Consider the following 15,949-nt stretch of genomic DNA (forward strand, 5'->3'; position numbering starts at 1 on the left):
AAATGGTATCAACATAGCATAATCCTTCCAGGGAAGGGAGGAAAATTTTAAAAAAAATACGAAGCAACTGCAATATAATGCTCGCACTTTTATACGAGCGTACATCGGAGATCAGGTGGCTCACAACAATTGCACTTCTATCTGCAAGTACTACAACCTTTTATTTGCAAGTGAAACGACAACGTCTGCAAATACTACAAACCAAATAAAATGTTTACAACTGCATACAATATTAATAGTTTTAAAAAGGTAAATCTGGTCACCTAGCATCTCATCACCCATGTCATTTAGCTTAGAAAACAGATTTAATAGAGATTGTTGGACATTGTTGATGGTTCTTATTTTGCAATTTTCATGCACCTACGATTCAACCTGATTGCATTTACCATCACAACATCAAGCACATCACATTTCCCTCTAGGTACAGACCAATACACAGCAAAGAGAGAGACAGAGAGAGAGAAGCTAAATTATAAGCTCAGTACGTCAGAGAGTTAATATAGACATAATTATCCGTCATGCTTACACGCAACCAACTGAAAAGGACGGAAGAAGATTAGCTTAATTTGAAAAATAAACATCAGCAACATTCTTGTTCGACGAAGATGGAGCGCACAGATGCCATAGCAGATAACAAGAAACGGCAATCCGAAGTTTCGCTAATATCTGTCCAATGAATGTCAGCATCAATATCATTGTTCAAAAACAATGGCAATCAAGTAAAGCATTCTTTGTAGACTACGAAAACAACAGTAACCTGATAATCCTACTCGATATGTGAAAGACCACCACCGGAATCAGATTTGGTCCTGTTCATGAAATTGAGAAAAAGACAAATAAAAAATAAACAAATAAACCATGGTTCAACCAATATTCCTCCCGCTAAAGGGGAATTTGGAAAATTAAAAACGCATGAAGCAAAGCAAAAGGAGACTCAATTTGTATAGTGTAGCATTTACAATTAGAATAGAGCAAAAGTCATAACAAACTATATAGTAGAAGAATACTTTCAGGGCGCGTTTGGTTCACACTATGAAAGATTACTAGGAGTAAAATAATATCCGAAAATTTTATTCTTATTCATTCTATTACTAAGAATGTAGTATTTCGGTATTTGGTTCGTATGGTCATATTATTTAGTCATGTTATCTAAAATTATGAAAAACATACAATTAATTTATTTATTTATTTAATTAATTTTAAATAATACTATCAAAAATTTCAAAATCTTTTTAGAAGAGAGAGAGAGAATAATTACAGAAATAGGAAGAGAAATAGAGTCAAGATTAGAAAGAATGAGAAAGTTGAAATTTTAGAAAAGGAGGGGGAGAAATAGCTTTAGTTTAGAGAGAGAAAAATAGTTAAAGTTTAGAGAAAAAAGATAAGTTTAGAAAGAGATATGAGGTTAGAGTGTAAAAAAAAATAATACCAACTAGCCGGCGGGTGGAAAAAAAGAAAGAAATTAGACATAATATATTTATCTCAATCCATTAATATAAGGATACCCATCCTCCCTCAAAAGAATGAGATTAGTACTTTGGGATGAATCTCATTCCCAAGTAAATCCAATATTACCAACTAAATTATTAAATGTGTTTAGCCAAACACCATCATATTTTTTTATTCTTATTAAATTACTAGGAATCTTAAAAAGATAGCGCGAACCAAACGCACCTTCGATGTATAGTAACATCACAGACAATTGAAACAATTAACAACACAATTAAAAAAAAAATGACAAACAACTTAATTTGTATATTGTTTAATAACACTTTACGCTTACTTGTGCTCGGATGGATTAGGCATAACCTCATATACTATTGTTGCCACAACATCCCTTCTCAACTGGATATTGAATAAATGAGAATCAGTAGGAAACACAACTAAATAGCATTATATTTTGCACCAAGAGAAGTGCCAAATTTTCAATCAACTACCTGAGTCGCTTCACCCCGCAAACCAATGTAATATATCTGAGTTGTATTACCGCCAAAATTTTCAGGAAAATGAAGAGTGAGATTAGCCACACTTTGAAATCTTGAAAACCTGATAATAAATTGCCACGAAATCCGGCCTCAGGAAGAAGTAAAACAGTAAGTTGAGTGCATGCATGGGAAACTTGAAAACTACTAGAAATAGCACATAAGAACAAACCAACAGGCCATGCGTCCATCAGATCAACTGTCACAAATGCTAAATGATATTAAGAGAGTAAAAACTCTGAATTTGCAGAAGAAAATTTGTATGCTGACAGAAAATAATTTTGAATTAAGTGCATACGTGCAACAGATGTGTGGCGGGGAACAAAGAAAATAAGTATATACCACCTTGTCTGATACTCGAGTACTCCTTGCAAATTCTCTGTCAGCTCCCACTCCTGAGAAAAAATGAATAAATGTCACATGCTTTATTAAACATAGTCAAAGAAAAAGTCTTCTCGTGAGTCATGTATTACCTGCACAGGCTGCATATTTTGAGCATCAGAAAAGTCGATCCCTTCTCGATTTATAAAACTGTTAAAAGTCAGAAGTACGGAATAACTTTCGATATTTCTAACTAACCAACAATCCAAGAACATATTACAGTTTTGAAGGAAGAGAAACCCATACTGACAACAAACATGCAGTATCACATACAATAAGAAGCATGTTCTATAGAAACCGTAGGTAATAATAACAGTAGAAGATAGTCGAAAATGCAAAAGTTACAATGGTGATACAAAGCCAGTCAGTGAACAATAACATATTTGCAACGCAAGGGAAAACCAGTCCAAAACTCAAAAGGGCAATACACGATCAAGCATAAAAGTGAAACAATCTAAAATATTGTTGACAAATCTGGAACATACGCTCTCATTTTAGAAGGACTCGTTCCGCCACTACCACCAACGACAGCAATGCTCTTTATCTTAACGTCGCATGTAAACCTGTGACAAATATCCAAATGCGAACCCTATTTAATAGCAAAAAAAAGCCATGAATCTAAAATGATGTTAAGATAAAATTGTATCAAAAGGTGAGTAGGACTACTTGAGAGCGTCTTCTTTCAATTATATCCCAATGACCCCAAGGCAGTAACATGGGTAACATCAAATACTTACGGAATAAAAACAATTAACTCAGGATCATCCTCATTGCTCTCCAGAAGGCCCTGCCAAATGACAACGATCATCAGCAACCAAAAAAATTAAAAAAATTTAAAAAATAAAAGAACAAAAAAGTGTATGCGAGAAAGTACAGTCATGCATATCAATGCCTAACGTATTTCCTTATTTTAGCAATAAAAAATCGATGTATACAATCGTAAACAATACTTAACCATCTTATGTTAGTATGCATCAAAGCCCAGAAATTGCAGTTTGATGGAATGACTAACACATACGCTCTATAAATATGAACAATAAGGCAGATTATTTTACACCCGGCTACATGCTGAAGTTAAATTAACTGGAAATTTCTAACCAACAATTATTGAAAGCTGATTTAGGATCATCAAAATAACAAAGAAAAGTTTAGGACTGGATTGTTTGAATGATAACATTAGACGCTTTTCTTATGACGCCAATTGAAGTGACAACAGAAAAGGCTTCCAATAACGTTTCTCAAATCAAAAACTGCATTTAGCCTTCGAGCCAACTATTTATGCAAACCCAGCACAAAGACTTGAACGATAGTCAACAAGCGAGGGAACAAGAGAGAAATAGTTGAAATAACTCGTAAAATATTAAATCAACTAAAAGCATACCAGCATTACAGAGAATTTTTTTTTCTTTTTTTCTTTTTTTTTGTGGAAGCAGCTAATATAACTACGAATTCTGAGGTGCTAGGCCAAAGGAGGCAAAAAAAAAGCACAACCTCTGAGGTATCCAATCGTCGCTCCCATGCCTTAAAAACCGACTTTACACTCCCGGCGACGGATTCGTTCAATGCTATGACCTGTAATAAGAAGAGATGAGACAAAAGTGACCTTTGAACTAATCCTCATTAGAGACCATCAGTGTAGGATCCATCGTTCGTAACTTGTGCATCCCCAAAACCAAGCAAGCCATTTATTGGATCAACAAGAGGCTAATTAATTGATTAATATGATTATCTGTAGCTCATGACCGCTAATCTAAGAACTCATAACTGGCGAAACACAAAGAAAGTAAATAGAAAGCGAAAAAAGCCATTTCGACAACAATCTAGGGGTTCGATTAAACTCAAAGTGAAATCAGAATCAACAAAATGACCGAAATGAGAGGAGGACAAGACAACAATTCAGAATCCGTGAACAACATAGGAAGGAACCGTATGAAGGGGCGAAATAGACCTTAGAGAAGTCGATGTGCTTGTACAGAGAGAAATCCGAGGAACAGTTGTGATCCTCGCAGCTGTGATCGTGCAAACACGCCATCCTCTCTCTCTCTCTCTCTCTCTCTCTCTCTCCACTTCTTCAAAACCCTCGGTTTCGATCTGGACTCGCGAGCTCTTCAATATCGTATTATGGGTACGAGAAGAAGAATCGAGAAGAGCACGCGAAACTTAGTAACAGCGAGGAGTGAAAATGATAATAAAGCGAAAAAGGCAAAAGAAAAACAGAAAAAGGAAAAGGAGAGAGAAAGAGAGAGGAATCGGCGCTTTTTTGGGGGTTTACTCCGGACTCGAGAGTCGAGAGAGAGATTCACTGGGCGGTGACTCGGCGTCTAGACGCTTCGCGGAAACAGTAGTAGATTGATGACGAACATTGTGAGTTTAGAAAATTTATTTGGACCGTGTGCACCACGTGATCCGTAGACCCGCACCGCTCATTCGATGCGATCTTCCAGCACCGGATGGGGGCGGTGCACGGATGACATGGTGGATCTCGTGCAAGCGAAAGTTTTCCCGTACAAAATGGGCTAGGATGGCCCCACTCGCTGGGAAGCTTGCTTGGATTTGCCCATCGAGCCCATGGGCTTGCAATGGGCTCAGCTATCGTGGCCCGTTAACGGAAGTCGTTCGAAGAAATAATGGCCTGCACCAGGTGCATCCGTGCTTCTGTACACCGCATTCGCATCAACTTACCATTCTACGTAATTTTCAATCGCTACAAACCAACGAGATTCAAGCTGTTCTCTGTTATGTGAAAAAAAATTGGATGCTGGTGATTGAAAGTTAAGATGGAGAGGAAGGTTGATTTGTGCTCTGCTTTATAATGAGCACTGCACTCTTCTATTGTTTGAAGCTTATTTTCAATTCTCTGATCATTCCAGATGTCGCTTTTAGCAGAAGTTTGTGACCAGATATTCTTTGTTTAATAGATAGATCGCTGCTGGATCTTCTAGGGACTCCCCTGCAGAGATGAAGGCTTCAATCACCACGTGAAAATGGTTAATTTCGAGGAGATGGTAACAGGCACTCCTCAGACTAGAGTGCCGAATAATATGATTTGCATCAACATGAATATAAACAAAATATTATGACTTAAGAAAGAGGAAGAAATATGAAGCAGATGACAAACTTGGCTTCCCTACCGTTAAGTCCTCTTTTCAGACACAATGGTCCCATGCAGAAGCCCAAAAAAAAACGAAGAGGAATTTTTTTGAAAAAGAGAATAGCAGTTTCATATACCAGAACTCCAAAATAAAGGACCAAAAAAAAAATCAAAACAAAGGTGAACGTCACAACAAAAGAGAATTTTATATGACATCTCTGAATTGCCGAAGCATGAGTCGTAATTTAATGATAATAATAATAATGTCCTTACACTGTCTTCAAGTCTTTAAATACTGGCCAGAATGACCAATTTCCTTTTGTCATTTCTATTTCAAGTTTCTTATGTTTTATACATTGTAACTGTTACACCTACATAAAATCGTACAAATGCCAATTTCACTATAGTGGATATCGGGTAGCTTTTCTGCAATTTATGTTGCTGTGTCATTTTAGAAATCAGGCTTCACCAGTAGCATCAATTTTCCATTCTAAATTCGCCGATGACCGTGTTGCATACCGATGAATGCCCTCTAAAAATTGCCCAAAAATAGCATCTGATCCTAAGATTTCAGAGTACTTCGTGAGTATCTCCATAAGCTGATCCCTAAGACCACTGCACCAGCTGCACCAGCCAAAATCTGCAATAAATCACAATAAAAGATAAGTAAGCTAAATCCATTCTCAAGTCAAGACAAATTTATGAACGGCATAGGAGATATTCCTCTACAATCCTACTTGAAATGCCTTAGAACACATTTTGGAAGCAGGTAGTAAAGCATCCACCGACTGGTCCAAGTGATATTGAGGAATCATGCATGTGAATACCAACGGAAAAAACAGCAAATATAGGAGAGTAAGGACATTTTGCAACAAATTATAATATCTTGCAGGAACATTGAGTGGCATACCTTAGCGTCTCTGCTAAAACCGTTGGTGCTCAAATGAAGCAAGGACTTCAGCATCCTAAAGTGAGATAACCGCGGCATTAGAATGACTACAGTGTATTGTTTTCTACATGGAAAAGGTAATATTCTTTGCAATGCCAATTGCACTCTGCTCCGTGTCAAAGCTTTTCTGACTTTAGTCCGTCCTTCATCTTGAATCTGCATGGAGAGAGAAAAAAGTTTCAGCATAAATGTATCAGAGTCATGTCTAGTGATGTATAATGTTTTACAGAAGTTTTCTTGAACAATAGTAAAACGTGCAAAACCTGCAAGTAATGCAATCACAAGAACATTATGCATCGCTCAAAATCAAACAGTACCTTGAATGATGCACCAACATCCCCAGAATAAGCTCTTGATTGGTAGCTTCGCAAAATTCTGTCTAGCCAATAATAATTTTCCTACAAATGCAAGAATGTCAATAACTAAAACAACTTATAAACAATACAAATATTATGTATTCAAATTAGATAAGTGTCATAAAGTTCAAAAGTAAACCTGCAAACCATTTTCATGAGCTCGTTGTTCTATCTCCAGAACAGTCAAAACATCCTGCTCAGAAGGACCTTGATCTTGAAGATATGATATCTCATCCAAGGCAAGGTCAACCTGTGGGAGATCTGTTAAGTTAATTGAACTACAAAAAGAAAGTTGCCCATAATGCAATTTCTGGAAAAAGATTTTGCAAACCATAAAATGCTGGAATAGTACATACAAGTTTAGATGAGATGTCTGGGTCACACGAGAAATTTACACTTATGTCACCACGAACATCTCCACTTCTCGAAGGTTTATTACCACCCAGGAAGACGGAGACATTAACTGAGTATATCTGAATATTCACGAGAAAATATAGTATAAAAGCTGTAACTAATTATGCTAAATGAAAAAGGGAGAAAGAGAGGCACGAAAGAGTATTACCTGGCCATGTTTGAACCGAAGAACTTGCATAATTTTGGTCTCGAGAAGTTTACTCAAAAACCCAACATAGTGGATCTCTTCCATCTGGAAATGAGCAAATCCATCAATAAATGTTAAGCTGATGAATCATTAAGTCCAGAAATAATATGCACATTTTATGAAGTACCATTGATGAATTCTTCAGCAACACAGGAAATGCTAGTTGGACAGAGCACTGAGCTTCAACCATAGGACTGCGGACAACTTCCCTGCACATAAAAGGCCTAATTTGTAACTAAGGTTCCATAGGAAGAAACACAAGCATAGTTAACAGATCAGAAAAAAAAACAAAAGTTCATGACATATAAGATGTATATAAGCTCATTAAAAGAATACACTGTAAGACACTGGAGATGAGCAAATCATAGCATCGCACACCTAATAATAGTGGCTGGAAATTTGAAAGGCAACCCTTTTAGGTCATCACGGTTAAACTGTAGAATTGGTTCTGACGGCTTTGGTATCCCACCCTAAACAAGACAGTTGAATCAGCTAGTGTAAGATACTTCTGGATTTGGCTGACTTGAAAGAAACTCACCAAGTACTGCAAAATCAAAGGAAGAGACACAGCCGGATGGATATTCCCAACTATGACTACAGTAAAACTTGAAGGATCCTTGAAGCAGTTGTTGAAATATTCACATGCTCTGATGGGATCCACATTTTTCAGGTCACTAATTCGAATCGGCTGCGCATCAAATTGTAACAATTAATAAAAATAACACACGGGAAAAAGAGGGCAAAAAAATCTAAACAAACATACCCTGAAAAAGTAGGAGTTCCCATAATTGAGTTCCCGTACACGATTTGCAAATGCAGTGTAAGGGTCTCTTTCTTGGGCACGAATTGCTTCCTCTGCCATTTGCATTACTATTTTCACTTCCTCTTCCCTTGGTTCCACATTTGTAGTAAATAGTTGGTAGACTAGCTACATATGTCAAGAACAATAATAAAGTTATTCGAAAATATGGTGCAATGTAGCTATCATGTATTTGTCATCATTATCATCGCACACCTACTTTCGTCATGCTATTGGTATTTAAATAGTTTTAAATGTTATGATTTGTTTCATGTAATATTGACTTAATCACCTTTTCCAGAGAAGTAGGTTCTAAGCAAATGATTGCTAACTGTTGACAAAACAAAAACTTCACTTGTTGACAATTTTTATGCTGATATCCAGATGAAAAAAAGAGACTAGTGTTCACTCGTGTTTCTACAACGTTCTGAGTTCTAAGGAGATAAATTCTTAGCATGTTATTACATGTGATTTTTTGCCAGGACTTACAGGTAATGTGTTTGGAGTTTGGACTAAGAAGATGCAACATTTACAGAAATCCAGGATTATGAAAAAAAGTGAATACAAGATATTCCTTTGAAAAAGAATGATTTGATTGCAATTCTTACGGATGAAACAAATTTGTCAGAACAGAGAGAAAATAAGGCTACAGAAAGGTGGAAAGGCAGAAGGTAAGTAAGGGGTTGAAGGTTATAAAAGAGCGGTCCATTCAAGAGTCAAGAAGAAATGCAAATCAAACAACATGAGATTGCAACAAAAAAGATGTGTAGTATTTTATGTATGAGCATGGTTTTGTGCAAATGACAAATAGCTTGCAAGACAAACCTGGAGAGCAGTTTCCAGATCAGAAGGCGAGCAATCACCAGAAAACGTTCTCATGTATGCTCCAACTTTTGTGCTGACTTCAGCTCTTTTACCGGCAAGCATGTCCATAAGGACTGACGGTTTATACCCAAATACACCGATCTCTCCAGAGATGGTTGACCCCATTGAGCATGAAATATATTCATCCTCTGACAATTCGGATAAACCACCATAAGCAAACCCAGTAAAAATAACCTGCCAACATTTTTAACATAACCAGATTCAGAACTAAGTATTGAAAGCCACGAGCACCATATGCTGCCTCTAGATGTAAGTAGTTCAAACAAAACAAGACACCAGACTTTACTGATCAATCAATACCTGATCATCAAGAAAGTCGGTACACTTATAGCAAATCCTCATGCCATTGGACAAAAGTAACTCAGAGACACCAATGCTCACGTACTCTACCTGTTCTACAATGCTCCTGAAGAAGGAAGGATAAAGGTGTACAGATAATAATTTGCACCTCAAGTCAATCAACCATAATACAGTACATTTTCAATAAAAAATATAGGTGACAGTTAAATACCTAGCCTTCCACATGATAAATTTATAATACTAGGGTCCAGGAAAAGTGATACATCATATAAGGAGAGATTTAAGGCTTCTGCATCGTAAATTAGCAAGCGCAGAGCAAGCATTGCCAGTCCACACAATTACACATGTTCTGCTTATATTTCCAAGTACATGCACACTTGAAATCAAATGTTCATATACTGACATATTAATAAGCTGAAGAAATGATTAACATTCCTAAAGTTTTCAACACTTCAACGCCAAAAATATTTCTTAAAATACATAAAGAAGCAATTGAAGCAATTTTATTCAATTTACAAGCAGAAAAAGCAATCTGCTGCAAGTCACCAAGAATAAGAATCTATGATGATGAATGTTATACTTCTAGAGGAGAGTATAAATCAACAAAAAGTTAAGAACAGACAGATTGAACAGTTAAAAGCTGTTTATCCGACCAACAAGCAATCGACAACAACAACTCGTAAGCAGCAAGTTTAGAAAATCAAAAAAAGGCGAGCAAGTAAAAATCATGAAATATTAAAAGAGCTTTACCCTGGTTCTGGGCTTTCTCCAACAATTTCTTCAGGAACATTTTCATCATCCCAAAGAGGAATATTTCTCTCATTTTCTAAAGCATCGACTTTTACTACAGCAGCTTTCAGATCCTCTAGAGTAGCACGAGCTCGAGGTTCTACTATTTTTATTACACAGCTGCAGGTAGTGCAAAAGTTTATAGCAAACTTTGATACCTCTGCTGGAGAAATGTCTGCATGCATCAAAGCCAATTTTTTTTTAAAACAAAAGCAAAAATGAGGAAACAGGAGAAAATGACTCCTCAAAAGCTCAACCAGGAATTTATCACCATGTAAGTGTTATAACATCATCACACAATTTCAGAAGTTAGCCTTTCATATACAGTAGCTAAAACCAAGTTGAAGACGACTACATGTAAATATCTTTATGTAGGTAGGTGAACAAGAGGCAAACACAATTAAATTAGGCACACTTATTTAACTCCTCAAAGATGCTACTTTTAAGTCAATATTTATCCAAAATAACATGTCTTACAGGGAAGCTTTCACATAAGATGATTTACCATATATCCCACAAAAGTTTAACATTCATGGAGCCAGCCTACCAAAATTGCTCTAAGAAACATAACAAATATCTTTTGCTTTTGCTTCAGTGAAGCTATCCTTGGTTTGGAATTATTTTCAGAACAAATTTCTAAAATCATGACAAAGGTCACCATGCTCCAGGCTGCATAAGAAAACCACTGTGAATATGCAATTCCTTTTCTTGTCAAGAAACCTAATTATAAGACATTTAAATTAATGTGCAGCTTCCACAAGCAGCATCTCATAACTTACGAGGCAGGAGAGTCTTCTGTAATTGGGCTTCGTACTCAATACCAACAACCGGTTCCTTGCGTAAAAAGTGCTGGAAAAAATTATGAAATAAATCAATAATTTCAAGATTCTAAATGACATTTACGAAACCGAATAAGCAGCACTAGGTAAAATTAAACACACAAATCTAAACTTGTATATCAGTAACCAAGGATGCAATATCAGCCCACAGGCAACACTAGGTAAACTGAATGCTAGACTTTAATGTGTTGCTTCATGATGCTACAAGCAAAGGCATAATCAACATCTTGAACAGGTTAAATCATAAATGCTGGTTCAAAAAACATGTACACCTGAACTGGTGGTGAATTATATGTGCTAGACAAATAACTTTGTCAAGATGCAAATGTAAAAAAGAGATCAACTACAATCTGGAGCTAGCTATCCCTGACAGAAAAATGGCCCATCAAAGCCAATCAAAGCAGGAATCATATACTGCGTCACTTTATTGCCTTATTATTTCGGAGAAAGTAAACAAAAAATATTAAAAGATTTCAGTCAAAGAAATTGTTGATGGGAAGAATGTTAGTTTGAATTTGATAAATGACACATACGAATATTTTTCAATAACCATAGCAAATAAACAAAACATAATTTGAAATAATGGGCTTCACAAGACATAAGTAAACAACATAAGCAAACCAAATCAATAAGAGTAACAAATCAACAAGAGTGACAATTCTAAACAGCATAAGTAAACCAAACATGCAGTGTATATCTCAAGGACGCAAAGAAAAAAAAAAAAAAGCTGCTCGAGAACCTGTAAATATTCATCACGTAAACTTGTTGATTGCATTTGGTCACGCTCTAAAAATGCAGATTCAATCTCCGACATCATCAATGCACGTACAATGGATATTTCACGTTCTGAAAAACCATGAAGTCGAACTCGGGCAACCTGAGAGACTTTAAAGTCAAAAGGAATGATTAGGGAGAAACCCCCACACCTTGGGGGGGAAGAGACAAATCATTATATAGTTAACATAAATTATGGTAAACTATACAAGCTTACCCATACATCTGTTATTGTCGTTTAACATACAATTCTTCTGTTTGATCACTCTTCTCCATATGAGGAGTAACTTGTTTACTATTTAGATGACTTGAGATCCTTGGCATTGCGCATATAGAGAAGGTTCAAACTATAAGAGGCTATAACTTCACAAACATTCTACTTACCAAATAAGATAATAAATACTGTACTAATCTTTGCAATCAATTACCCACTAAAGAAAAGGAATACATAAATTGTTATGTAATTAATTGAGCCACTCTTCTAACTGACTACAGTATACACCTTAAAAGTGTTTACTGCAACCAACCACATAGGGAGTTCACAGGTTTGCAAAGATGCCAATATTGAAACAAGATTAAAACTAATACACTAGATATTATCTGTAGGAGTTTGGAATTTTAAGAATACCTCAAGTAGCATAGACTCAAGGGCCTCAACAGTCCCCCCTTCTCCGCAACTCGAAGTCATGATGTAAGCTTTTACAGGACGAACAAGAGAATCTGCAGCAGAAGAGCAAGAGAAGTATGGGGGATCTCTCCTGCGAGATATTTTGAAAAACCTCTGGTTTAAAGCACAATGAAACATCGCCTCAGCAAGCGAATCCCGGTAATCCTTCACTGTTTTCATCTCACTCACAGGCAGCTTGCAGCTGATCATCACTGCAGACTAAAACAACCGCCAAAAAAAAAAAGCACCATTTAGTACATTGTACATTGCATTCACATATTAAAAAGCTATCTGCTTGCGAATTCTAATGTATAATTGATGATACATTTCACTACCTACATGCACTCACATCCATTGAAAGTACTAACAAAAAGGTACTACTAACCCCAGCAGCTTCAGATTCAACAAAGCATGAGAATCGGGGTTCTTTATGCGATGGAACAGGAAAATCTGGAATGGGTGGAGAAGAGCCAGTAACTGAAACTTTTTGACCAAAATGTGCCTTAATTAGCTCAACTACACTCTGCATGAGAAAGAAACATGATGAGAGTAACAACTGGAAAACTGTCTCAAAAAGCAAAATGTCAAGGCATACGATGTTATGAAGCATATTGTACATTAGTATAATTACAACATTCAAACCTGTGTATCCGAGAAATCACCCACAGCAACCACAGCCATATTGCTAAAGTGGTACCACTTATGGTAGAAGTGCTTAACAGTCTCAGGTGTAACTGTCCGTATCACCTTCTCCAAACCTATCGGCAGCCGTTCTGCATACTGAACAAAGCAACTAATCAAGTAAAAATAAAATAGACGGTGATAACATATGTACAAAAATGAAGTAGCAAAGATAACTCCAAAATGACCAACGAGGCAACCCCACCTACGTATAGACGTACACAACTTGGTGAGTTATTTATACACATACAAATCAATTTAGCCTAATTTAAAAAACTACCCCATAAATATCTGCTTTTTCACTTTCCCTCCCTGACTTTCAAGAATCTATATTTTGCCCCCTTAAAATTTCAGAAATATTTTCAGGAGGGTACAGTGTTAATGGAGAGGGTAAAATGACCAAATTGCTCTTACTTCTTCTATAAAAAAAAAATAATTTTTTAATATATTTCTGTCATTTTGAAGAGCATTTTCGATATAAATTATAAGAAGTAGATGGAATTTGTGATGGAACCCTAACGGAAAGGGCTAAATACAACAACTTAAAATGTTGAGGGGGTAAAATATAGGTTTTCGAAAGTTAGGGAGGAAAAGTAAAAAAACAGGTATTTATAAGGGGGCTTTCTGTAATTTTGCCTTTATATTATTTCAAATTAACCATAAGTAGTGAAAAAACAGCACGATGGTCCCCTTCAACCCAGATATGCATTACAAAAGATGCTTACATTTGAAACTAAAGCATCCATCATACAGTAGAAACGCCCATACTTACAGAAAGAAAAGGTGCAATAATACCTTTGATCCTTCAAACATTAGAACCCAATGGGCGTCCTGCATGCGTCCTGCAGCGTTACGCCCTCCTCTATATTCTTCCAAAACAGCTCCACGCTCTTTTTCAAGATCCTCTGTCGATACTCGAACCTAGAACAAGCAAATAATCAAAAATGATGTGAAAAAGTTTTGAGTAGAAACTAGGAATCAAACATACTACGGCAATATATGCTCTCAAACCTCTGAACTGAACTCCGCTAGAACTGAAATGGCCTGTGATAAGAGGTCAGGCTTGTCCACAGGAACGAGCAACTCGTAAATAGTTTCATCAGAAGAAGTCAGCGCATTCTGGCACGCGCCAAACTCAGCCCCAATGCTCTCCAAAAACTTAACAATATCATGATTTGAATATTTCTTTGTGGCGCTGAAAGCTAGGTGTTCGACGATATGAGCAACTCCCCGCTCCTCCTCTTCTTCCAAAACTGAGCTGCCAGAAAACCCCATTAAATTATTTCATTAGCAACATCCACGCGACCAAAGTATACTATCCCTTCAGTAAAACCCAACATAAAGCAACTCTTATTTCTGATGTACTAGAGATAAAATTCTGCACTGAAAGCTATGTTCATCGTACATTCTCAATTAATAAATCGAAATGCTCATCATATGGTTGTTCATAACTATTTTCTTCTCCCTTCAGGCCATATCTCCCAATATGAACCTGCTAAAACTACATACCGTTCCCGATTCTTACAGAAACACTACGACACATACAGATCAACTAACCAGCAAACATAGAGCAAAAAAACATCTCCTAGATCTGCATCAAACATCACCACGAGCTCAGCAACCACTAAATTACTCATAGGCAGATCCCAATTCCTCGAGAGCAAGCAAAATCTCTTCACTTAGCAAGCGATTTCCGCGAGATCGACGAGTGGAGAGGATTGAAAACCCGCAGATCTTCGACACAGAAGCCGAGATCGAGGGAGGGGGGTTGGGGGGCTAGGGTTAGAGTTCGACTCACCCGACGTTGACGGCGAGGGCGAGGGCGGCGCGCATGCGGGGCTTGGGGTTGGAGCGGACGTAGTAGGAGAGGCCGTTGTCGAGGACGCCGTACGCAACGCCCACGGGCTCCTCCGGCAACGCCTCGTCCATGGCGACGCTCAGAAGCTTCAGCGACCGGAACCCCACGCGCCGCCCCGGCGCCGGGCCCTCCGTTGGAAGAAGATCCATCGCCGGCTCCTGCTGCAACTTCGAAATGGTGGGTATCTCTGTTAGCTCTACTGTTTTAGAGAGAAAGAGAGAGAGAGAGAGGCAGAGAGAGGAACTTCGGCGACCGCGGTCTCTATCCCGGATTGGCTGTTCCGTGGACCTTGTATACCACGTCACCCAAGAACCGGCTCAAAACTTGCATTGAGTTTGGAATCTCTCAAGATTTGAATGGAATTGGACATCAGAAAATTATAACTTCCGGAAGTTTAACTTCCCGAGCAACAAATGTTATGACCAACAATTCATGACATGCAGGTCTCTTAAACACTACATAGACTGTATTTAATTTATATTTAAACTTATATTTCATTGCTTTAAGAACTCGTCACACATCTTGGGCCGAGCCGTTTTGTTGCTGGGCCGGAGATCCAAGTCCGAGAAGTTACTCTTTGGGCGGGGACGAGTTTGTTATCTTTGGAAAATTATCCACACGGACAGCTGAGAGTTAAAGCCAGAATCGGCGGCCAATCAGGCGGAGCCACCGAACAAGGAGAAAATTCGGCGGCGAAACAGATAACGTTGCCGATTTTAATAGGTATCTGTGCAATGAACGAGTCGTTAGCAAACGTGCATGCAAAAGGCTGCTTAAACTTGAAGGGCCGGGGCCTGTTCGTGGTGTCCGGCCCGGTAATGGGCCGGATTAGTGAGTAGAAGAAGAACGTCTTTATCTAAGGGCCCACCCAATGGGACCACCATTGGATACTGCAGCAGCAATACAAATGCGGGGGATTTGGGTGAACGAGGAAGTTCCCCCAGCTATCCCGCCGCTCCTTTTTTGGGGCTGGTTGGGACTGATTCAGAGCAGCATA

The 15,949-nt window shown here is 37.8% G+C and overlaps 2 protein-coding genes across 2 annotated transcripts; both read right to left on the reverse strand.

Annotated features, from left to right (window-relative positions):
* On the reverse strand, positions 287-4,682 carry LOC109721883 (PITH domain-containing protein 1-like). The gene is made up of 10 exons (XM_020249693.1): positions 4,312-4,682; positions 3,855-3,935; positions 3,101-3,150; positions 2,849-2,926; positions 2,456-2,513; positions 2,328-2,377; positions 1,938-2,046; positions 1,784-1,845; positions 758-809; positions 287-666 (listed from the first exon to the last, which is right to left on the reverse strand). Exons 1-9 carry the CDS (start codon positions 4,393-4,395, stop codon positions 767-769), a joined length of 615 nt encoding a protein of 204 aa, XP_020105282.1. The 5' UTR covers positions 4,396-4,682; the 3' UTR covers positions 287-666; positions 758-766.
* Positions 5,670-15,207, reverse strand: LOC109722239 (zinc protease PQQL-like). The gene is made up of 21 exons (XM_020250193.1): positions 14,893-15,207; positions 14,106-14,352; positions 13,890-14,015; positions 13,056-13,193; positions 12,799-12,936; positions 12,375-12,632; positions 11,712-11,849; positions 10,913-10,982; positions 10,095-10,308; positions 9,345-9,450; positions 8,985-9,218; positions 8,124-8,288; positions 7,899-8,048; positions 7,739-7,830; positions 7,488-7,569; positions 7,322-7,405; positions 7,116-7,232; positions 6,899-7,009; positions 6,721-6,801; positions 6,365-6,559; positions 5,670-6,094 (listed from the first exon to the last, which is right to left on the reverse strand). The coding sequence occupies exons 1-21, from the start codon at positions 15,099-15,101 to the stop codon at positions 6,017-6,019; spliced, it is 3,033 nt and encodes a 1,010-aa protein (XP_020105782.1). The 5' UTR covers positions 15,102-15,207; the 3' UTR covers positions 5,670-6,016.

This window comes from Ananas comosus, linkage group 16, assembly GCF_001540865.1.
Source record: "Ananas comosus cultivar F153 linkage group 16, ASM154086v1, whole genome shotgun sequence".
Taxonomy (NCBI): Eukaryota; Viridiplantae; Streptophyta; class Magnoliopsida; order Poales; family Bromeliaceae; genus Ananas; species Ananas comosus.